Raw genomic sequence first — 23,255 nt, 5'->3', positions numbered from 1 at the left:
CCCCAAGGCCCAAGGAGGGGGCCGGGAGGACACCAGGCTGGAGGGGCTGCAGGCTGCTGGGGTTGAGGGGCTGTGGTTGGGGGCCACTATTTCTAACCACTGTCCCAGGCCTGCATCACAGCTTATGTACCGAGCTGACCCCAAAAGGTACGTCCACCCTGAACCTGTGAACCTGACCTTATTTGGAAAAAGAGTCTTTGCAGATGTAATTTCCTGAAGGGTCTGTAGATGAGATCATCTTGGGTTATTCAGGTGGACCCCAAATCCAGTGACAGGGCGCTTAGGAGAGACTGAAGAGGAGACAGACACAGAGGAGGAGGCTGGGTGAAGACAAAGGCAGAGACTGGAGCAATGCAACCTCCAGCAGAACATACGTGGAGCTCCAGAGGCTGGAGCAGGCAGGAAGAGCCTCCCCTGGAGCTTCCAGAGGGACTGTGGCCCTTCCACAGCTTGATTTTGGACTTTTGGCCTCCAGAGCTGTAAGAGATGACATTTCTGCTGTCTGGAGTCCCCAGTTTGTGGCACTTGGTTGTGGCAGCTCCACGAAACTGACAGAGTGACTGTCCCTGGATGAGGCTGGAGACACCACCGTTTTCCTCCTCAGACGAGCCGGGCTGGGGAGCCGCGTCCCCGCAGGGAACAAGAGCTGGTCTGGGAGCTGCTGCCCCTCTGCCTGTGGGTCAGACTTCCAGATTGCGGCCACTGGGGACTCTCTGAAAGTGTCCTTTGGTGCCTCTGAACCACCCCCCGCAACCCACCGTGTGCTCACCGAGCATGTTGGTGGCATGGAAGGTGGGGCCTGGCCAGACCGGCCGGGGAGCCTGGAGGCTGGGCCTCTAAGGGGCTTGGGCCTCACGTGGGCCCTCCCCGAGGTCTTTTCGTCTTTTCGGGGCAGCGAGGGGATGTGCATGGGCATCTGCAGCTGCATCCCTGCTCCCAGGCCCTGGCCTCAGTGAGGGGGAGGGAAGGTGTGACTTTAGGGCTGCCATGCAGGATGCAGGGACTTGAGGCAAGCGGCAGCCCCTGGGCAGAGCCTGTGATTAGAGAAAGGTGAGCAGGACGGGAGGGTGAGGATGAAGGACGCAGGTGTGGGCTGGGAGGGGCTTTGACCTGAGTAGCTCACCTGGGGTGGGAATTCTCAGCCTGGGGCGACTTCACCTCTAGGGGATCAATATCTGAGCTGTTTGGCTGTTATGATTAGAGGAGGGGGCTACTGGCATCCAGTGGGTGGAGGCCAGGGACTAGCTAAAACCCTCCAGTGCACAGGACAGCCCCCTGCCCTGCAACAAAGAAGGATGCGACCCCAAATGTCAGTAGTGCCTGGGTTGAAAAGCCCAGCCCTAAAGCCAGTCAGAACTGGTTCCAGTCTTATCTTCTAGCTGGTCACTGGCCTTGGGCATGTCACATTACCCCCTGAGACTTAGTTTTCCTATCTGTGAGATGGATACGTTACTATTTAACTTAGCGATTATTCTTGGTTTTATTAAACCAGGTGTGTGTAAAGCACCAACCTACCACAGCACAGGATGGAGGGATCCCTCCCATTCCCATTTCCTAGAGCTGGGCCGGAGTCAGCAGCCCACATCCACCACATGGGTGCTCATACTCCTGTGTTGGCAAGGGCATCAGAGCAGGCAGACAGGCGGGGCCAACAGAGTTCAGTTCTGCCTCTTGTCTGAGCTGACGTGAGCCCAGGCCAGGCTTCCTCAGCGGGCGGGGGTGAGATTCTGTGCTTTGGCCTTGGGTCCGCCTGGCCAGGGAGGTTCCTGCTCTCAAACCTGGCTCAGGCCTGGAGCCAGTTGGGGGAGGTAAAGAGGTAGGCCCGTTGGGACAGGCCAGGTTTACAAGGAGAGCTGGCGGTGAGGTGGAGGGGGGCCCATCTCTTCCCCTAAGTGTTCCCATTGATGGAGCCAGTGGCCCGGGCAGCACCTGGGCGGAGACGGAAGGAACTGCATGTGAGCGTGTGTGTGCATACATGTGCCTGTCTGTGTGCACACACTTGTGCTCGTGAGTCTCTGTGCCCATGCACATGTGTGTTTGTGTGTCTGCATACACATGCGTGTGTGTGTGTGCATGCATGTGTGTGTGCAGGCATGCGTGTGTGTGTGTGTGTGCAGTAAGTGGAAGAGGAACAGAGAGCAGAGCTGAGGCTGGCAGGGCTGGAGGGCTGGTGGCTGGTGGACTTCCCCAATCCCAGCCTAGGCGGGGGACTGGGTGCCCCGGCCTCTACTACAGAACCTGGGGGCTGGGCAGCGGGCAGGCAGGACAGGGCCTGGAGCCGGTCCAGGAAAGAGCTAATGATCAACCGGCTGCGGTGTCTGTGCAGCCGCGCTGGGCCTGCCTCTCCGTCACCGGCCCTCAGGCGCAGGGAGGAAGTAGGGCAGGAAGCAGGGGGCGGAGGCCGCTGTGCAGTCAGCCCGGCTGTGGGCGGCCCCTGCCTGCTCCGTCCAGCTGGAGACAGCCCTGTGGGGCCAGCCAGCGCTGGGCCAGGAGCGGCCACCTGGTGCTTGCGTGCCACGGTCCTGTGGGCCTGGGAGCTGCCCCCGAGGAGCACACCTCAGGTACGGGGGGCTCCGGGGCAGGTGGGGTGCGGACTGGCCGAGCAGGCTACTGTCTGTGGGTCTTGCCACGGTTGGATCTTTACACTTTCTTGAGGACTTTTCTGAGCTGTTTCGGATGGGAGTGGAGCGAAACTGCGAGCTGGGGGCCTCGGGGAGGTCGGCGGCACCCTCAGCAGACCCCACTCAGAGCTCACAGGTGCTGGTAGTGCCAATCCACAGTGATTACGGGCAACGGTTTCAGCTTTGACAAAGCACCCTTGCTTCTGGGACCTGGCCTGACCCCATGCTGACCCTTGGCGTGAGCAGCCCTGGGGGTCTGGGAGCAGAGCCAGCCTGTCGCTGGATTCCAAGTCCGGCAGGTCTTAGGTGTGACCCCAGCCCCCTGTTAGCTCCGGCCACACTGCCAGACCCACCCGGGCGAGCCCAGCGCCTCTAAGCCTCACCCGGCACCGCGGTGGCTGTAACCAGCCACTTTGACGCTGCCACCTTGGTCTCTTTTCCAACAACCAAATGGACCAGCCACTGGACCAGGGGCTCCAGCCTGAAAATTCCAGGGAGGGCCTGGGCCCAGCCTTCAACCGCAGGTGTGCCGGGGCGTGTGGTCCCGTGTGTGTACACCACTGAGTCCCCCTGTGGGCCTGTGCGTGATTCCCCAGGAGCCCCGGGAGCCCTGCCCTGTCTGTGAAGCGGGAGTTTCCGACCTTTTGCCATTGATGAGGCTCAAATGAGATGAATAGCAAAGTGACACAGCGGGGAGTTAGTGGCGTCAGCCAGTGCCAGGGCCAGGGGCAGCCTACATGTGGGCCGGCCACTCAGGGTGTGGCCTCCCAGTGCCAGGCAGCGGGGCTGCGGCTGAGCTTGTGGCTGGAGGCACGGCTGGGCCCAAGTCAGGGTTAGGTTTAGGATGGGTACGCGGGGGCTGGGCTCAGACCGCCTGGGTTCAACCCCACCTGTGCTGCTTGGCTGTGTGACCTTGGGCAGGCGGAGTCACCGCAGCTGATGGCTCCTTTGTGAAAGGGGCACGGTGGTGCCTCCCTCCTCCAGGTGAGCCAAGGACAGCCATAATTATGTGACTGTCAACACCGTTGTGACAGCGATGACAACTGTCCCGTGTCGGGCGCTGGGCCAGCGTTTTATGCACGGAGACATCACTCACTCTTCCAGCAACACGAGTGAGGATGGCCGCACAACACAGAAGAGGACGGCAGGGCCCAGGAGTCCCCAGGTGCGCCGGTTTCCCGTGCTGCCAGAGCGCATGACGGAGCCCTCTTGGTCATGTTCTCTCGCAGTTCTGGAGGTCGGAATTCCGAACTCAAGGTGTCCCTCAGAAGGCTCCTGGGGCGGCTCCTCCCTGCCTCTTCCCGCTCCCTGTGGCTCCGGGCGCTCCTTGGCTGTGATTGCATCAGTCCACTCTCCACCCTGGTGGTCACGTGGCCTCCTCTCCGGTTCCTCTGTGTGCCTCCGTGTCTTCTCTTTTACTCACAAGGACACCAGGCACTGGATTTAGGGCCATCCCCATCTGGAACACCCTCATCTTAAGTGAAGGTCACTTCGTCTGCACAGACTATTTCCAAATAAGGCCCCATTCTGAGGTTCCTGTGGGCATGAATTTTGAAAGGACAGTGTCACCCCAGGATGCGAGGTGACAAGTCAACACTCCAGAGGTGCTTGGTGGCATAGGTGAGGTCTCAATGACCCTAGAAGTATTTGTTCAGTAACAGCCTGGCGAAAGCTTGGCCAAAGCTTCCCATACCCGTTCAGGGCCGGCCCGGGCCCTCTCCCTCCTTCTTCCAACCCACACTCGCCAAACTCTGACTGTGGACCAGGAGCACTGTCCCTTTTACCCACTCGACCCACTTGTGCGGTGTGCGTGCTCATTCTCATTTTCTGGCTCAGTAAATTGAGGCATGGAGAGGTCTCCCAGAAACCAGGGTTTGGCCCCACGTCTCCATGTTCTGGAGCCAAACTCCACCCCTTCTCCTGGAGCTGGAGGCTGGCCTGGGGCTGGGGCCTGTTCTGACCCATCCAGGGCCCTCCAAGGGTTTGTCCTGATGATAAACTGAACAAACAGGATAAAGGCAGGAAGGAGAGAGTCCTGCAGGCTGCTTGGTGGTCCCCCAGCTCGGTGAGCTGGCCCCTGGGAGCATCAACACCTACCCGTGGTTGGGGCCTCTGCTTGTGCAGTGGTGGCTGGGCCTGCAGGGCTGAGGGAGGGGACGCTGCGGAGACGGAACTCACTTCCTCATCGCCAGGCTCTGCACAGGAACCCCACGCTTAGGGTTGTAACAGCAGGTGGGAAATTCCCTGAGCCTGGGGAGCCCTCCTTTTCTCAGGAGACCGTCTCTGAGCACCGGCTGTGTGCCAGGCCCATAGAAGCCCTGGATGACATTTCGAACAGGCCCGTTCCTAACCCAGGGGGAGGTGGGCTGGGAGGCAGGCAGGTGTCCCGGGCATCAGCCAGTGGATGCAGAAAGGCTGCTGGGACTCCTGCTCTGCTTACAGGGACATGAGACCTGGCTCCTGAGGGACAAAGAGGCAGAGATGGGAGGACGAGGACCCCGAGGTCAGGCATTGGGAGCAAAAGACCCCCTAAACCAGGAAGCTCGCACGCCAGGGAGTGGACCCCAGCGCTTTGTCGAGACCCCTCCATGTGCTTCCGGAGATGAGATGGGAAGACAGCCTGGCCTCGCAGGCAGCGGCTTCCTGGTGCTGCCACAGACCCCGGGCCAGGTGGTGGGCACAGGCGGCCACAGGTACCAGGACCGCAGTCCTGCAAAGCAAGGAGGAGAAAGCGAAGTCTGAGGCTGGGCAAGGGCAGCCGGAGCGTCCCGCGCTGTCCCCGAAGGTGCCCAGAGCTCTCCAGGCGTGACCAGGGTCCCAGGACATGGGAACAGGGAGGGCGAAGGCCCCAGGCTGCACAAGGCATTTGATCAGTGAGGCCATGTTCCGTGTCCGCAGTTCCACGCACGCTTCCTCCTTTGGAAAGCGTCTTACGGGCTGCACCCTGCTCTCACTCCTGGGCGAGCAGTTTCCCTGAAGGGTCTCTTGGGCGCCTCTTGGCGTCAGATGTCTCCTGATTCACCATTCCCGGCCCCCAGAGGTGGTTGGGGGGTGGCAAGGATTTGGCCACAAACTGACCAATCAGGTTATGGTTGGAGTAAGTGTGCAGGTGGGAGGGGGTGTGCCGGGGCCACTTCACAGCCAGGAGCTGTCACCTCTGCAAGCCTTGCTGGCCCGGGGCTGGTCTGGCTGAGGCCCTGCGGTCTGAGGTCCCCCAGGGAGCCTTCCCTGACTGTGAGATTCCCTCCCCGGCCAGGGCTAGGGGACCCTCTCTATGCCTCATAGAACCTGCCTCACGGAACCATCGCTATTCTGTCTAAATTCTCAACTTAGCAGGTCTGGGTCTTCCTCCCTCTGTGTTCCCACTGGCCGGCTCAGAGCTGGCACAGCACAGGGGTGCGTGGTGGTTGTTGAAACCAAAGACTTTAGACGGTGGGCTCCTCCTGCCCCTGCTCTGCTGATGGAGCCCACAGTGTACGGTGAGCTGGGGCCTGGGAGGCCGGTTCTCAGGGTGACAGCCACAGCCATGGGGGCAGGGGTGATGGCTGGGCTTACATGACACCCACTTGTCCCTGCCTGCAGCCGACTCGCCCCCCCATGAGGGTTTCCTCGTTCTGTACTAAATGTTACAGGGGAGCGGCCTCTTGGGGAGCCTCTGTGAAGGGAGCTGTCGCCGCAGTGGTGGCCCGAGCCAAGAGCAGTGCGGGGATGGAGGAGGTGCTCACGGGCGGGGAAGAGGCAGCAGGGATGGCAGCTGCAGTGTGCGCTTCTGCTTTGGTCTGCCGGGTGTGCGGGTGCACGTGTGTGTGCGTGTGTGTGTGCGTGTGTGTGTGCACGTGTGTGTGTGTGTGCGCGTGCGTGTGTGTGTGCGCGCGTGCGTGTGTGTGCGTGTGTGTGTGTGCGCGTGTGTGTGCGTGTGTGTGCGCGTGTGTGCGTGTGTGCGCGTGTGCGTGTGTGTGCGCGTGCGTGTGTGTGTGCGTGTGTGTGCGTGCGTGTGTGCAAGTGTGTGTGTGTGTGTGTGTGCACGTGCGTGTGTGTGTGCAAGTGCGCACAGGCAGAATTGCCTGACCCCTCAGAGCCTCGGTTTCCCCATCTGTGTACTGGGGATGTAGGCCTTCCTTGGGGTTGCTGGGCCAAGGCGTCTGGCAATGGGAGGTGTGCCAGTTGACACCCACTGTCCTGGGAGTCCTGAGGTCAGTCTTGACCACCTCTGGGTTTTCAGGCTCAGAGCCTTGGGGGAGGGCTGGGGGTGCTGGGGAAGGAAGCCGGGCTCTGTCTGTGCTTGATGTATGGTGAGATTTTCCGTGCTGCTGTCTGATGCAGGCTCAGCTGCCCGTTTGGTGAAAAATTGAGGTGGGGAAGAAATAAGCCCAGCACTCCCGCGGCTCCTGCTTCTGATTTCCCTGCCCCTGCGAGACATTCTGAGCAGACGCTGGGACAGACTTTCCTACGTGTGCACTCGACCCCCTGCTCCTGGCTTGAAGCCCCCAGGGGTGCCTGTCTGCCTTTCCTGGGTGCTGGATGTCCAGGGCCTCCTGCCTTCCCTTCACAGCCGCGTCCTGTGTCCCTGACTGCAGACCCCACGTACCCCCAACAGCTGCCCGGTTTGCCTCCCAGTCCCCTGCCACATTCCCTGCCCAGAGACCAGGGTGGAAGTGGGAGATGGGGCAAGGACAGGAGGCTCTGGGGGTTGTCCTGGCCGCTGGCAGGCCCCAGCTTGGTGGGCCCATCAGGGCTCTGAGGCCTGGACAGAGGCCCTGGCAAGCCCTGGGTGCCTGGTCCCTCAGCGTCCACCACAAAAGTGGTGACGGGACAGCAGGAGGCCAGACTTGCACTTTTGCCCCCAGACAGACGTCAGTGGCATCGCTGCCCCAGTTCTCCATGCCCTGCCTGCAGAGGGGATGTTTGCTGGCCACTGGGGGGGCTTCAAGCCAAGAGCAAGGGGACGAGTCCACACGTAGGAAAGTCTGTCCCAGTGTTTGCTCAGAATGTCTTGTGGGGCAGGGAGATGGGAGGCAGGAGCTGCAGGGGACGCTGGCTTATTTCTTTCCCACCTCACATTTCACCAAGGAGGAGCAGCAGAGCCTGCGTTAGATAGCAGCAGGGAAAACCTTCTCACCACACGTCAGGCACGGACGGAACCCCTTTTCCTTCTTCTGCGTCCCCATCGCTCCCCGAGGCTCTGGACTTGAAAACCGCCCTGGCCATGGCATTCTAGTGGGGCAGGGTGGACCTTCCTCCACTCACAATCAGGGAACAGTGAGGCCCCCCATGACCAAGCCCTCCCTGTAGGGACAGCAGGGTCCTGACACTGCGCTTGCCGTCCTCCCCGCTTGTCAGCCTCTCTGCCTGAGGCCAGAGCTGAGGAGGACACGTCTGACCCCATCCCCGCGGCCACAGCTGGGATTTGTCCTCTGTGTGCCTCAGCCCTGGCCCCGGCCGCCGTCCCCATGGGCCCTGCGCCTGCATGTGACGCCGGAAGGGGGACTCTGTGTCCTTCTGTGTCTTCAGGCAGGCAACGGAGCACTGTCCCGGGAGCACAGTCTGTCAGGCATGACGGCCTAGCAAAGAGGCAGTGACTGGCCCCTGAGGAGGGGCCCAAGACACCCAGGGGCTCTGCCTCGATGGGGAAGGGGCCTCCAGGCAGAAAACCAGTGAAAGGAGGCCCCGTGGAGGAAGGGAGCACAGCACACCCGAGATGGGGAGGGAGGCACAGCAGCGGTGCGGGATCACACCCACCACAACACCGCGCACGGTCACCTGCTGTGGTGAGGGGCCCGCTGGGTCTGAAAGGTGCAGGCGCTCAGTAACGCTGGCGTTCTCTCCTCTGGACCCCAGCCTTGGACACAGCCTCTGTGCTGGTTCTGGCGGGGGCCGCCTCTCCTGACCACACCCACTCTGTCCACAGGGCCAGGCATGTGAGGCCGCCGCGGGTCATGGAGAACCTCCCTGCTGTGATCACTGAGGAGCAGACCCCCATGGGGAGGGGTCCCGTGGGACCCTCAGGAGGGGGCAGCAGCCGGGACCACGTCTGGACGATGACCACGAGGCCCTCTGTGAGCTGGGAGAAAGCGGGGCCTGAGGAGGCCAAGGCACTGGGGAGAGGCGGTGAGTCCATCCCACCCACTTGTCCACCCCACCTGCCCTGTCCATCCGTCCTTCACCGTGCTGTCCGCCTCCAGGCCTCCTGGGGTAAGGGCTGGGGCTGGGGCTGGGGTCGGGGTCGGGGTCGGGGTCGGGGTCTGTTCTCCATCACTTCTCGTTTCCTTCCCCCGCGTGTGTTTACTGGAGCCACTGTGCCCGCTGAGTCACTTGAGAGGCCAGAGCCCAGCTCGTGGTTTTCCAGGGACAGGTCAGTGATAACGAAGCAAAGAACGAGACAGGGGCATTCGAACCCATATGTTCAGAGACCATTCCAGAAACAGTCCGAGGGGTTTGGCCTTGGAACCCCTGAGGGTCCTCAGGACGAGGCATCCTCATTCCCCAGGAGGCACCCAAGGTGCAGAGAGGGAAGGGCCGGGCCAGGCCACCCTGCAGTCAGGGGCTGGGCCAGGACGCGTGCCTAGTCTCCTGAATCCCTGGGAAACCTGAAGGGTGGCCTAGGTGATCTCCAGGATCCCATCTTACCCTCATCCTGAGACCCTGAAGGGGAGGAAGGGAGAGGCAGGGGACACCAAGGCCTGCAAGCCTCTCCCTGGCCGGAGACAGCTGTGGCTGTGACCCCGCCCTGGGCCGCCTCCTCCCAGTGTCCAGCCTCAGCCTGGTCTCCTCTTAGCTGCCCATGTCCCTGTCTCGGGACTCCAGGGCTTAGCACATGGTAGGTGCTCCATCACTGTTCAAGGGATTGATGAACGAAGGATGTGTTTGGACAGTGGCGTGAAAACCTCAGATGCTGTCGTGGCTCACAGCTGGGTGTGGGAGAGTTTTATACCTGCAATCCTGCCCTTCTGCATGAGGGCAGAGATGGGAAGGGGTCGATGGCCTCCTGCCCTGAATCACAAAGGGGAAGTGGTCTGCAGGCACCAGCCTGCCCGGCCAGGAAGGGCGGCTCAGAGGTTTGGGGCGGGGCCTGGGCCTGGGGAGCCCACCAGGCCACGGGATCACATTCCCTCCAGGGCAGGCCTCACAGAAAGGAAGGGGCTGGGCCGTGCCCAGGGCCATGAGTGCACAGAGCAGGAGGGCCCTGGCCAGCCTCCCACAGAGCCACGGGGCCCAGGGAGGAGCTGGGAGCCTCTGGGAATGGGAGTGGCGGGCGTTGGAAGCCTTTGCCCTGAGTGGCTGGGTATTTCTTCCTCCAGAGGCTCAGCAAAGCACTGTGGCATCGCCTCTGCCTGGAGCGAATCTCTGTGGGCCCAGCGCAGGGGAGCTGAGGAGACTCTCCCTGCTTAGGAGGCTGGGTGGGCCGAGGGAAAGCTGGCTTGGGGTGAGGCTCCTCAGCTCCTTCACCTCCTCGTCTTCTCTGGGCAATTTCAGACAGACATCAAAGGTGGCAAGAAATAGTGCAGATAATTCCATTTGCCCACACCCAGATTCCTTGAATGTTCACATTTTATGACTTTTACTTTGTGTGTGTACTCGTGTGTGTGTCTGTGTGTGTGTGTGTCTCTGTGTGTGTGTGTGTGTGTGTGTGATTTTCTTCTGATCCTTTTGGGAGTAAATGGCAGACACGATGCCCCTTCATCCTAAAAGGTGTCCATATTTCCTAAAACCAGGACGTTCTCTTACATAACCACATTGTAATTATTTCAATGTTAATTTCCTGGTTTTAATAACACCATCACCTCATCTACAGGCCTCATTCAGATCTTGCCATTTATCCCAATAATATCCTTTATAGCAAAAAAAAAAAAAAATGTATATATATTCCTGGGTCACACCTTGTATTCTGACGCGACCTCTCTGAGGTACTTTTAATCTGGAGGCTGCTGTTTTGAAGATACAGTTTGGATCTTTGTAGAATGTCCCTTGATTCGAGTGCAGCTAATATTTCTTCACGATCACATTAGAGATTTGGGCGGGAATCCCACAGAAGCAATGTTTCTTCAGTGCAGACGATGTCCATTAGTCTCTGGCTGGTGATGCTAATTTTGGTTCCTTGGGAAAGGGGCGGCTGCCAGTTCTCCCCACTGCACAGTTATTTTTCTCCCCTCCGCAGTTAGTAAGTAATTGGGGGGACGACACCCTGAAACTGCGTGAATATCCTGTTCCTTGTCAAACTCGTGAAGCTCTACTGTCTCATCATGGGCTGGCCTGGCTGAAATAGTCCTCGCGACAGAGGCTGCCAGGCGGTGACTGTCTAATGAGGCAAGCCTTCTCCATTCAGCAATCAGTTTTCAACTGTAAGGAAGAGCTGTTCCGCTCCCCAGGTATCCACTGATTTAATTCAGCGTAGGCTCACACATCTTTAATCGAGTCTCCAGACTGTATACATCATTACCTATTTTGTCATTCAGATCACCCTAGATTTGGGTTTTCCATGTGTCTACTTCACTCAGTGGGTGCGTCCTCACTTTCTGGGACATGAGATGTTCCGGGCTCATTCTGCACTTTCCCTGCCACAGCCTTGGGATCGGCTGGGTCTCCAGGGAGCCCTGGCTTCTGAACTGGAGGATGATGTTTAGAAGCTTTTGGGCCGGACACCTATCAACTTCAATAGGGACGGCACCTTGTTCGAGAGGCTAAAGAGGAGACCCAGAGCCAGCGACCATGACATAGGGTTGATTGAGAGGACTTCCATACAGGGTGGCTCAGCAGTGGCGGGCTGGACAGGCCCCTGTAAAAAAGCATGCAGTTGATATAGCATTTTCCCTTAGCACCCTCCCTCTACCATCCTCCAGCTGGCAAGCCTCATCCAACCCTTCCAAACAAAGGGGCAGGATCTGCACAGCCTACATTCCGTGCGATGAGCCAGGGGCTCAGATCTTCTTCACACATGGAGTGAATCTCCAGGCTGGCTGCTGCTGGATTCTTTAGCACGAAAGTCTGAGCACACGTTCTTTTTAGCCCACGGGGGCATCCACGGGGTGTGTTTCGGTTACAGCTGTCAGGTACATCAACCAACGGAGCCGAGATCTGAGCAACACACGCTTCTTTCCATTTGAGACATTTCTTTTTTGTTTTTGAGACGGCGTCTCGCTCTGTCGCCTAGGCTAGAGCGCAATGTTGCGATCTCGACTCACTACAACCTCCGCCTCCCGGGTTCAAGCAATTCTCCTGCCTCAGCCTCCCGAGTAACTGGGACTACAGGCATGCGCCACCCTACCTGGCTAATTTTTCTATTTTTAGTAGAGAAGGGGTTTACCATGTTGGCCAGGCTGGTCTCGAACTCCTGACCTCGTGATCCACCTGCCTCAGCCTCCCAAAGTGCTGGGATTACAGGTGTGAGCCACTGCGCCCGGCCCGTTTGAGACATTTCTGAGTCCTCACTGCATGCCTAGCTCTGGGCTTGGGCTGGGGCTGCAGAGTAAGTGAGGCCTAAGAATGGGCTCTGGCCACACAGGGCAAGCGCACACCACCGCAGGCGGTCAGCAAATGCTGGTGTGAAGTGAACACTATCACTTGGGTGATGCAAGGCCCAAGGCCACTGTGGCTGAGCTACGCCCAGGGCTCGGAGCGAGACGTCCAGGAGGCTGTGAAGACTGGCCACACAGAAGTTCACGACTCTCTGCTGCAGTTGCAGGTTTTCCTAATCAGATCCCCCTGGATCCTAAGGCCTGGATAGAGAAACTGCACAGGACAAAGATGAAGTGCCCAGGCCAAGATGCAAACTCTGCAGGACCAATGGCCAGAGGGGTGACCCCCAGCAGGGAACCGGGCAGCCAGTAGGGGTCCATGTCCTGGCTCCCACCTGCACAAGCTGTGAGGCTGAGCCCATCTGTGGGCAGCAAGATAAAGTCCCCCAAAAATGCCCACGTCCTTATGCCCAGGACCTATGCCTGCATTACCTCATCCAGCGGAAAGGACTTTGCAGATGTCATCAAAGGCAAGGATCTCGAGATGGAGAGAGGATCCCGGATGCCCCGATGGGCCCTCCATGGAATCACAGGGCCTTTAGAGGAGGAAGGCAGGAGGGAGAGGCAGAAAAGGAGATGCAGTGACAAAGCGGAATAGCAGTGGCGGCCACAAGCCGAGGGACATGTGCGGCCTTTTGAGGGCCAGGAGTGGATTCTCCCCAGAGCCCCTGGGAGGAACAGGGCCCTGTCCACACCCTCACTTTGGCTCTGTGAGGCGCATTGGAAGTTCAGAGCAGCGGGGTCCTACCAGTCGTGTGGTCTTAATCTTCTGAGTGTGGGGCAGCTTGTCACAGCACACTGGGAAATGCAGGCAGTTTCCCTCCTTGCTGGGCTCTGGGGAGACTGGAGGAAGGCAGCTGTGGGAAAGGCGGCTTGTGCGGGACAGAACTCACCTCTTTTCTTGCAGAAAGACCTGGAGCGTTTGGTGCCTTCAGGGCAGCCAGGCATTTGCTTGGTCTCCCCTAATCCTGGGAACCTGCTGTGTTGCAGACGAGGCTTCTCCCACCCGTGTGGCTGGGCCTGCCGCTGGGACCCCTCCCTGGCAGATGGGGGCTTATCCCACAGGTAAACATCCTGTGCCCCACGCAGGGCTTCAGGTTCAAATCTGGGCTGTGGCGCTCCCTGGGCATCCAAGAGTCTAACCCAGGGCTTCTCAACGTGTGGCCTCAGACTTCCCGCCTTAAAATCACGTAGGAATAGAAAGAGGGGCTTGTTAAATGCGGATGCCCAGGTCCTGCACCCAGAGGGGGACATAGCCCCTGGGGGCTCCCTTAAGCATCCCTGTATGCGTCTGAACAAAGAGGGGACGTGGGTCCTGGGGGCTCCGTGGGTGACACCGTGGGGAGGGGCTTCGCAGGTGCCATGTGGTAAGAAGTAGGTGAAAGTGCCCTCTGCGTGGTGGCGTGAGGCATCCAGGCACAGGCTTCCCAGGGATGGGATCTCCGCAGGGCACGGGCGGAGGGAGGCAGCCCCGGGCTGGGGAGCAGAGCCCACAGAGGGGGCCCAGGAAGTTGTGGGCTGTGGAGGTGTTAAAAAGCCGCTTACCCTGGAGACCCCCTGACCCCCAGCTGGGGAGGAATGGAGACCCCAGCATCCATGTTGGCTTTTCGCCTTTGCTGTGATGCCCGACTGTCCTCTGACTTTCCTTTTGTGTGGTCAGCACTGCTGGTGGCCACTTGGGATGACCAGGATGCGTTAGGCAATAGGACAGGTTATTTAGAATTTGAAAATGCAGGCCGGGTGCGGTGGCTCATGCCTGTAATCCCAGCACTTTGGGAGGCTGAGGCAGGTGGATCACTTGAGGTCAGGAGTTCAAGATCAGCCTGGCCCATATGGAGAAACCCCATCTCTACTAAAAATACAAAAATTAGCTGGCACACGCCTGTAATCCCAGCTACTTGGAGGCTGAGGCAGGAGAATCACTTGAACCCAGGAGGCAGAGGTTGCAGTGAGCCGAGATTGCGCCATTGCACTCCAGCCTGGGCGACAGAGCGAGACTCTGTTCTAAAAAACAACAACAACAAAAAAGGGATAATGCAATGCCCACCCTCTTATGGGAGCAGGAACTTCAGGCCATCACAGCGCAGGAACCATTGTGGAATGATGGGCTGGTGTCTCCTGTTGGAGGAGTGGATTCCAGATTCCAGAGGTGTCCAGATTGGCCCTTCCCCCACAGCGGGTGAGGGTGTTTGCTCAAGGGCCCCTTAGCAGAAAACTCTCAGGCAGGTGCTTCAGGGTTATTCAAAGGTGTGAGAATCCGTCTCTGCCTCTGTCTCATTTCCATCTGTCTCTCCAGCTCTCCCTCCCTCTCCCCTCCTGGTTTCTCTCCAGCTCTCCCTCCCTCTCCCCCTCCCATTTTCTCCCCTCTCCCTCCCTCTCTCCCTCCTGGTTTCTCTCCAGCTCTCCCTCCCTCTCTCCCTCCTGGTTTCTCTCCAGCTCTCCCTCCCTCTCCCCCTCCCATTTTCTCCCCTCTCCCTCCCTCTCTCCCTCCTGGTTTCTCTCCAGCTTTCCCTCCCTCTCCCCCTCCCATTTTCTCCCCTCTCCCTCCCTCTCTCCCTCCTGGTTTCTCTCCAGCTTTCCCTCCTTCTCCCCTCCCATTTTCTCCCCTCTCCCTCCCTCTCTCCCTCCCATTTTCTCCCCTCTCCCTCCCTCTCCCCCTCCCATTTTCTCCCCTCTCCCTCCCTCTCTCCCTCCTGGTTTCTCTCCAGCTCTCCTCCCTCTCCCCTCCTGGTTTCTCTCCAGCTCTCCTCCCTCTCCCCTCCTGGTTTCTCTCCAGCTCTCCCTCCCTCTCCCCTCCTGGTTTCTCTCTAGCTCTCCTCCCTCTCCCCTCCTGGTTTCTCTCCAGCTCTCCTCCCTCTCCCCTCCTGGTTTCTCTCCAGCTCTCCCTCCCTCTCCCCCTCCCATTTTCTCCCCTCTCCCTCCCTCTCTCCCTCCTGGTTTCTCTCCAGCTCTCCCTCCCTCTCTCCCTCCTGGTTTCTCTCCAGCTTTCCCTCCTTCTCCCCTCCCATTTTCTCCCCTCTCCCTCCCTCTCTCCCTCCCATTTTCTCCCCTCTCCCTCCTTCTCCCCCTCCCATTTTCTCCCCTCTCCCTCCCTCTCTCCCTCCTGGTTTCTCTCCAGCTCTCCCTCCCTCTCCCCCTCCCATTTTCTCCCCCTCCCTCCCTCTCTCCCTCCTGGTTTCTCTCCAGCTTTCCTCCCTCTCCCCTCCCATTTTCTCCCCTCTCCCTCCCTCTCTCCCTCCTGGTTTCTCTCCCCTCCCTCCCTCTCCCCTCCCATTTTCTCCCCTCTCCCTCCCTCTCCCCTCCCATTTTCTCCCCTCTCCCTCCCTCTCTCCCTCCTGGTTTCTCTCCAGCTCTCCCTCCCTCCCCTCCCATTTTCTCCCCTCTCCCCCCATTTTCTCCCCTCTCCCTCCCTCTCCCCTCCCATTTTCTCCCCTCTCCCTCCCTCTCTCCCTCCTGGTTTCTCTCCCCTCCCTCCCTCTCCCCTCCCATTTTCTCCCCTCTCCCTCCCTCTCCCCTCCCATTTTCTCCCCTCTCCCTCCCTCTCTCCCTCCTGGTTTCTCTCCAGCTCTCCCTCCCTCCCCTCCCATTTTCTCCCCTCTCCCCCCATTTTCTCCCCTCTCCCTCCCTCTCCCCTCCCATTTTCTCCCCTCTCCCTCCCTCTCTCCCTCCTGGTTTCTCTCCCCTCCCTCCCTCTCCCCTCCCATTTTCTCCCCTCTCCCTCCCTCTCCCCTCCCATTTTCTCCCCTCTCCCTCCCTCTCTCCCTCCTGGTTTCTCTCCAGCTCTCCCTCCCTCCCCTCCCATTTTCTCCCCTCTCCCCCCATTTTCTCCCCTCTCCCTCCCTCCCTCCCTCCTGGTTTCTCTCCAGCTTTCCCTCCCTCTCCCCCTCCCATTTTCTCCCCTCTCCCTCCCTCCCTCCCTCCTGGTTTCTCTCCAGCTTTCCCTCCTTCTCCCCCTCCCATTTTCTCCCCTCTCCCTCCCTCTCTCCCTCCTGGTTTCTCTCCCCTCCCTCCCTCTCCCCCTCCCATTTTCTCCCTTCTCCCTCCCTCTCTCCCTCCTGGTTTCTCTCCAGCTTTCCCTCCCTCTCCCCCTCCCATTTTCTCCCCTCTCCCTCCCTCTCTCCCTCCTGGTTTCTCTCCCCTCCCTCCCTCTCTCCCTCCCATTTTCTCCCCTCTCCCTCCCTCTCTCCCTCCTGGTTTCTCTCCAGCTTTCCCTCCCTCTCCCCCTCCCATTTTCTCCCCTCTCCCTCCCTCTCTCCCTCCTGGTTTCTCTCCCCTCCCTCCCTCTCTCCCTCCCATTTTCTCCCCTCTCCCTCCCTCTCTCCCTCCTGGTTTCTCTCCCCTCCCTCCCTCTCTCCCTCCCATTTTCTCCCCTCTCCCTCCCTCTCTCCCTCCTGGTTTCTCTCCAGCTTTCCCTCCCTCTCTCCCTCCCATTTTCTCCCCTCTCCCTCCCTCTCTCCCTCCTGGTTTCTCTCCCCTCCCTCCCTCTCCCCCTCCCATTTTCTTCCCCCTCCTGGTTTCTCCCCTCTCCCTCCCTCTCCCCCCACCCGTTTCCTCCCTTCTCCCTCTTTCCCCTACTTTTCTCCCTTCTCCCTCCCTCTCCCCCTCTGGTTTCTCCTCAATCCCTCCCTCTCCCCATCCCGTTTTCTTCCCTCTCCCTCCCTCTCCCCACCCTCCCATTTTCTCCCTTCTCCCTCCTTCTCCCCCTCCCATTTTCTCCCCCTTCCTCCTTCTCCCCCTCCCATTTTCTCCTCCTCCCTCCCTTTCCCCCTCCTGGCTTCTCTCCTCTCCCTCCCTCTCCCCCACCCAGTTTCTCCCCTCTCTGTCCCTCTCCACCCCCGCCCCCGTTTTCTCCCTTCTCCTTCCCTCTCCCCATCCCCGTTTCTCCCCTCTCCCTGCTCTCCTTCTCCCGTTCTGCTACTCATTCTCTTCCCCGTCTCCCCCACTTCTCCCTTTGGCTCTGTAGAGGCCAAAGCCCCTGGAATGACACTGCCTAGAGATCTGGGGCGGAGTCTTGACCTGGAGGATGGGGAAGCCTTTTTCCTCTGTGTTAGTGAGGGATAGTGCACAGGGCAGACGGGGTCACAGCCCCGGGAGCCTGGATTCTAGTGGGAAATTGCCAACCTCAGACGTTGAGGAGGGGGGTAGATCTCAGGAGCCCTGCGGCCCCCGTGGCAGGTGGCCCCCGAATGGGACCCAGCAGACAGAGCCCACGCCCACCCCTGCGGAAGGTTCCCCTGGACGGTGCCACAGGGACGGCCCAGAGCAGGGGTGATGGGTCGGACCGTGCCGTCATGGGGTCCCAGTGGCTCTGCACAGATCAGGGCACAGACAGGAGGGAGGGCCAGGTGCGAACAGCTGCCCAGGTCAGACCTGCCAAGGCTCGGAACCAGGATGGGGGCAGGGGTGGGGTGGGGGGTGGAGCCCACGGGGTTGCTGGTGGCTGATGTGGTGTGTGAGTGGGAGGTGTTATTGATCTGAACAGGGGTGGGAGCCTCTGCCCTCTGAGAGACAGGGAGGAAGTGGAGAGGAGCTGGCTTAGGGAGGCGGAACTGAGGTTTCCAAGGTGCTTGTGGGGTGTGTGCTGGAGGTGGGTGCCCCATGGTCCCAGACTCCCCACCTTACAGTCACCATGGGGGTGGAAGAGGGGCTTGCTAAATGCAGCTGTCCAGGTCCTGTGCCCGCAGGTTCCGATGCAGCAACCCTCTAGGGGCAGGGCGCTGAGGGGAAGGGTTGGAGGTCACGGTGACAGGGAGGAGAGACCATCTGCGTGCAGTGGTTGCTGTGCCGGCCTGGCCTGCAGGGGACATGAGTCCACTTGTCTGCAGCACTCCATAGGACAGGCACTCATCCCGAAGGAAACAGGCTGGGAGCTAAGCAGCGGTCCAAGGCCTTTTTAGGGGTGGGGCAAGGTTGAGATCTAAACCCAGGGCCTGGGCTCCCCAGGAGCCCACTGCCCAGGCCTTCGGGGTCAGGTGTGTGGGTTGGAGGCTGGCAGGGGGAGTGCAGTGTCCCACAGACCTCCCAGCCCAGGCTAGACCAGCTGCCCACTCTCCATCTGCCCCTCCAGACCTGACCCTGCAGCTGCTGGCTGTGCGGAGGAAGAGCGGGCTACAGGACCCCGGCCTACAGCAGACCCTCCGGGGCCAGCTCCGCCTGCTGGAGAATGACAGCCGGGAGATGGCCCGCGTGCTCGGGGTGAGTAGCCTTCTGGGGCCTGGGCAGGGATGGGAGCTGGAGTCGGGGGCAGGGAGGGACTGAGGTGCAGTGTCTGAGACCGGGGACAGAGGACACAGGCCTCAGAGAGCAAGAGCCACTCGGGAGAGTGGTGGCCTCGGAGGGAGGGGAGGCTGTGATGCCCAGGGGATGGCGAAGGGTTGTTTCTCCCACTTGCTTCGTGGGGGACACTGTGATCGTCCCCTCTGCTCTCCCACAGCCCCAGCACAGGGGACCTCGGGCTGTCGCTTTCTCCACCTGTCCTCCCACTCGCAAGGACTGTCAAAGTCTCTTTGATGGGGAGTTAAGGACAAGTGTGAAGTTAGTCTTATTATTTTTTTCCTGGCGACAAAGCCAGCATCCTGCGGGCCTCTGCACACACCAGCGTTCTGGGGAGGCTGGCACAGGGTGTGTCTGGGCCTGGCAGACCTCCCCATGGCTGAGGGCCAGGGGCTTGGGAGCTGGGCTGGACATTACCACCACTGACTGGGGTTGAACCAGCCTGGCCTTGGCCGGTGCCTGTTAGCCTCTATGAACCCTGCTTCCTCAGCCACACACTGGGGATGCTTAGAATTACGTCCCTAGGAGCTGACTTGAGGGTTATGTGATTAACTCACACCAAGCACCTGCGGGGTGCTGGACACATAGTACCTGCTCGACACGTGGGGCTGTGGTGCGTGATGTCGGGCACAGGTGCACTGAGTCAGTGTGCTGGCTCTGGGTTTGAATCTCAGCTGAGCCACTTACAGAGGTCAGACCTTGGATGAGAAATGGGGCCTTCAGCGGGACATGGTGGCTCACACCTATAATCCCAGCACTTTGGGTGAATGAGGAAGGAGGATCACTTGAGCCCAGGAGTTCAAGACCAGCTTCAGCAACATAGGGAGACCTCGTCTCTACAAAACATAAAAAAGTTAGCCAGGTGTGATGGTACACACCTGTGGGAGGGTAAAATGGGTGGATTACCTGAGCCCAGAAGGTTGAGGCTGCAATGAACTGTGATTGTGCCACTGCACTCCAGCCTGGGCGGCAGAGTGGGACCTCATCTCTAAAAAAAAAGAAAAGAATAGAAAAGAAAGAAACAGGGCCTTATTTTTTGTCTCTCAAATGGAGATTCTAATAGTACCCCGTGACACACACTTCCCGAGTCGGAAGAGCTGTGTTAGCTGCTGTTATTTTTCTTGTGCCTATCAACACTGATGAGTAGAAATCAGAGGAGAGGGGATGCTGGCTGGGGAGATGGAAATCAGAGCTGATGCTGCAGGTGGGGCTGGGAGCACAGCCGAACAGGAACCAGTTTAGGTGGGGAGAACAGGCGGTCACTGGTGTGTGGGGGATAAGGCAGGTGGAGTGCTGAGGCGGAGGCGTAGAGGGTGAGGGGCCAGGGCATGGGGGCCACATGAGCTCTGGGAAGGGCAGGAGCTGCTCCCCACAGGCTCTGGGGAGCCATGGCTGGCTTGAGAGCAGGGGAGGAGCTGACTTGGAATGTGAAGGAATCTGCCCTGGGTGTGTTGTGCCCCGCTGGGGCCACGTCTGTGAGATGTTTCTGTCATGTGGACTTATCCTCCTGACAGATGCCCCAGAGCTCCTGGGACCCTCTCGAATTCCTATTTCTTTCTCTTAAGGAATTATCAGCCAGGCTGCTGTCGATCCACAGTGACCAGGACCAGATCGTGGTGACGTTTAAGACTTTTGAAGAAATCTGGAAGTTTTCCACCTACCACGCTCTTGGTAAAGAGGTGACCCTCCCAGAATTGGTCATGGGGACGCCTGTTGGAAGGTGCTGGTCACACACCATGCACTTAGATTACAGATTGGTGCTTTATTTATTTATCTATTGTTTTAAGACGAAGTCTCACTCTGTCACTCAGGCTGGAGTACAGTGGTGCAATCTTAGCTCACTGCAACCCCTGCCCCCTGGGTTCAAGCGATTCTCCTGCCTCAGCTTCCTGAGTAGCTGGGATTATAGGCACAAGCCACCATGCCCAGCTAAATTTTTGTATTTTTAGTAGAGATGGGGTTTCACTATGTTGACCAAGTTGATCTCAAACTCCTGGCTTCAGGTGATCTGCCCGCCTCGGCCTCCCAGAGTGCTGGCATCACAGGCGTGAGCCACAAATTCGTGCTTTAGAACAGGCAGGTTCACAAAGGCCTCACCAGCGAGATAGCAACACTGGTGTGCGCACCTGGTGCTCAGGGAGAAATGCCGGGTAGGGGGAGTCGTGGACGGATGTGGGTCTTTGTTGCAGGAATGATTTAGGCTGTGCCTCTAGTTGCCTTCACATGCTGCCTTCTGTAATTTCACTCAACCACAACTTGAGGGAAGCTGCCATCCAGTGGCCTCAGTGCTGACCGGGAAAGCTGTTATTTGAAAGCTGACCCACGTGAGCTCTTCCTGAAATGTTCCCTGTTCCATTTGGAGGAATTCCAGGCTCTAACGGAGCCTCCCTGGGGATCTTGCTGTACCACCCTTGATTTCAGGGCCGAGTAAGTTAGGGAATAGGAATGGTAGCCACAATTCCCCGAGCACCGGTGAGCAGGGCTGACGCTCATCCCCCTTGGCCGGTTCTTGGAGGAAGTGGCTCATCCTTGGCTGCCCATCCACAGTGGTGGCCGTTGCGGGCGGGGCAGGGGGGCGTCCATCCAGAGGGCAGCAGGCTTCCCGTCCCCGTCTTTCAGAGTCCACTGTACGCTGAGTGTGGGGGAAGGATTCTCACGTCACTTGCCTGTGCCTTAAGCGTGCACCGAGCCTCCTAGTTCAGCTGCGGTGAACGAAGGCTCACTGTCCCAGACCGGAGTGGGGAGCTCGCAGCATCCCAGAGACAAGGCTTCAGCTGATAGAAATGGAAACAGATATCAGCTCATAACGCGGGGTGGGGCTCGCGCCTGTGCATTTCAGACTCACCTTGCTGCTAGCCCGCACCCCCCATGGCCTGCACGGCCCCGACCACATGGTCCCTGTCTCACAGAGGGGGATACGGAGGCATGGGGAGGTCACATAACTTAACCATGGTTGCCGCTGGTGGGTGGTGGAACTGGGCTTGACCTCTCACAGCCCGGACGGTCAGGCTGTGTAGCCAGCACTGTGTGCACCTCAGGGGAAGTCTCCCTGGACCTGGTCAGTGCAGGGCTCAGCTAACCTGGGGCCACGCAGGCTTCCCTGCCTCCCTGCCCCTCTTTCGGAGCCCTCAGGTGACCGGGCCTTGCCTCCACAGGCTTCACTCATCACTGCCTGGCAAACCTGCTTATGGACCAGGCCTTCTGGCTGCTCTCGCCCAGTGAGGAGGAGGAGACGGCCATCCAAGTCCATGTGGATGAGAACGCCTTGAGGCTGACCCACGAGAGCCTCCTCGTCCAAGAAGGTGAGTGTTGCATGGGGTGATGGCCAAGGTCTAGCTGTGCGGGGCACGCCTGGGCCGTGGGGTGACAGCCTGGATCCCGCTGTGCTGAGCATGCCTGGGGCTGTGGGCTGCGGAGCCTCTGGAGGCTGAGGGATGTTTCAGGCAGGGAGGTGTGCTTGGTGTGGCACTGTCACTTAGTGGTAGAGACCCTGGCCAGCCCCCAGGGACACAGAGGTGCCTGGGAAACAGCGGAAGAGAGGTTCTGTCTGGTGCCAGCCCCAGCTCGTGTCCCTGGCGTGGCTGCTGCACTAGCCTCGTGGTTGGCCCCGAGTCTGAGGCGGGGACATGAGGCTGTCTTTCCTACCCAACCACAGCCGGAGAGGGCTGCCAGTGGTGGCTGGGCTCACGGGGGCAGTCCACACTCAGCAGAAGGGCCCTGGGGGTCCCACGTTTGGCTCCGCATCGCACAGTCAGGGAAACTGAGGCCCAGGGCGAAGGTCTGAGGCTGAGCCAGCCTCACACAGCACATGGAGGCTGAGCTGGGACCTCGCCCCGGGCCCACCTCCCCATCTGGGCCCCTTTGGGTTTCTGTGCCTGCAGATATTGGGGGAGCCACTCCTGCGGGTGCTGCCTTCGTTGTCTGTCTGGCAGGGGTGTGGGGGGCAGGGCCACAGCTGCGCCCAGTCCAGCCACCCTCAGTGACCACCTCCATCCTTTTGAAGGGCCCTTCTTTGTCCTGTGTCCTGACCACCATGTGAGAGTGATGACGGGTCCCCGGGATGCAGGAAATGGCCCCCAGGCCCTCAGGCAGGCTTCGGGGGCTCCCCAGGGAGAGGCGGCCCCGGAAGCAGACTCTTCACCACCGAGCCCCAGCGTGTCCTCCGAGGAGGTGGCAGTGGCAGCCGCCCCGGAGCCTTTGATTCCGTTTCATCAGTAGGTACCGGCCTTTGCTGCTCTGAGAGCCGTTGGCCTCACCGAGACTCCCAGACCCGGGTCATCTGGAGGTCAAGGGGATGGACAGGGAGTGGTGGGAGCCCTGGACAGACCTGGCCATGGACTTGTTCTGCTGCTTCCCAGCTGTGTGGCCTCGGCAAGTTGGCCACCTGTCTGAGCCTCTGGCCTGCCAGCTGCATGACAGGCCAATGACATCCACCTGGCAGGGCTATCCTGGGGTTCGATGGCACAGGAGGTGTGGCATGAGCTCTCACCAGGCTCATCCAAAAAGCTTTTGAGGAAGTTACATAAAACATGTGTACCCAGAGTGAGAAGGCACAGGGGACCCAGGGGTAGAGCCAGGGGATGTGAGGACAGGTGACATGCGGACTCCTGTTCACTGGCTGAAGCAGGGGCATTAACTTGGGTCGGAGCTTCCTGGTAGCCAAAGCAAAGAGAGAACCTCAGTCTCTTGATTTGCAGTATCTCAAATGACAGGCTGTGGCTTGGCTTCTCTCATTACTGAGACCCAGGAGGAGCTTCTCCTAAGAATCCTCCCTATGTCCTCTGGCCAGTGGCATCCCAACAGGGGACACTGAGTGTGTTCTGCTCTCTGGGAAAGAGGGACTATCAGT

At 59.5% G+C, this 23,255-nt stretch overlaps 1 protein-coding gene and 1 non-coding gene across 8 annotated transcripts in view; both read left to right on the top strand.

The window, feature by feature from the left end:
• SH3TC1 (SH3 domain and tetratricopeptide repeats 1) overlaps positions 1-23,255 on the top strand; it is a 66,446-nt gene that overhangs the window by 16,371 nt on the left and 26,820 nt on the right. For 2 of the 7 annotated variants that reach the window (XM_078003099.1, XM_078003101.1), the window contains exons 2-7: positions 8,530-8,729; positions 13,124-13,198; positions 18,201-18,328; positions 19,972-20,077; positions 21,562-21,708; positions 22,410-22,620. In XM_078003099.1, the coding sequence (XP_077859225.1) occupies positions 8,558-8,729; positions 13,124-13,198; positions 18,201-18,328; positions 19,972-20,077; positions 21,562-21,708; positions 22,410-22,620 (839 nt within the window). In that variant the 5' untranslated portion in view covers positions 8,530-8,557. Of the gene's footprint in view, positions 1-1,633; positions 2,562-6,270; positions 6,339-8,529; positions 8,974-13,123; positions 13,199-18,200; positions 18,329-19,971; positions 20,086-21,561; positions 21,709-22,409; positions 22,621-23,255 lie in introns of those variants that run through there. The other 5 variants (XM_028848292.2, XM_028848294.2, XM_078003103.1 and 2 more) reach the window with 5 other exon arrangements.
• MIR7189 (microRNA mir-7189) lies at positions 3,800-3,857 on the top strand. The gene is given in 1 exon segment (NR_128375.1): positions 3,800-3,857. It is a non-coding gene; the product is annotated as a microRNA mir-7189 (primary transcript).

Source organism: Macaca mulatta, chromosome 5 (genome assembly GCF_049350105.2).
Source record: "Macaca mulatta isolate MMU2019108-1 chromosome 5, T2T-MMU8v2.0, whole genome shotgun sequence".
Classification (NCBI taxonomy): Eukaryota; Metazoa; Chordata; class Mammalia; order Primates; family Cercopithecidae; genus Macaca; species Macaca mulatta.
Note: the sequence above shows the minus strand (reverse complement) of the source record. Positions and strands in the feature narration are given on the sequence as shown.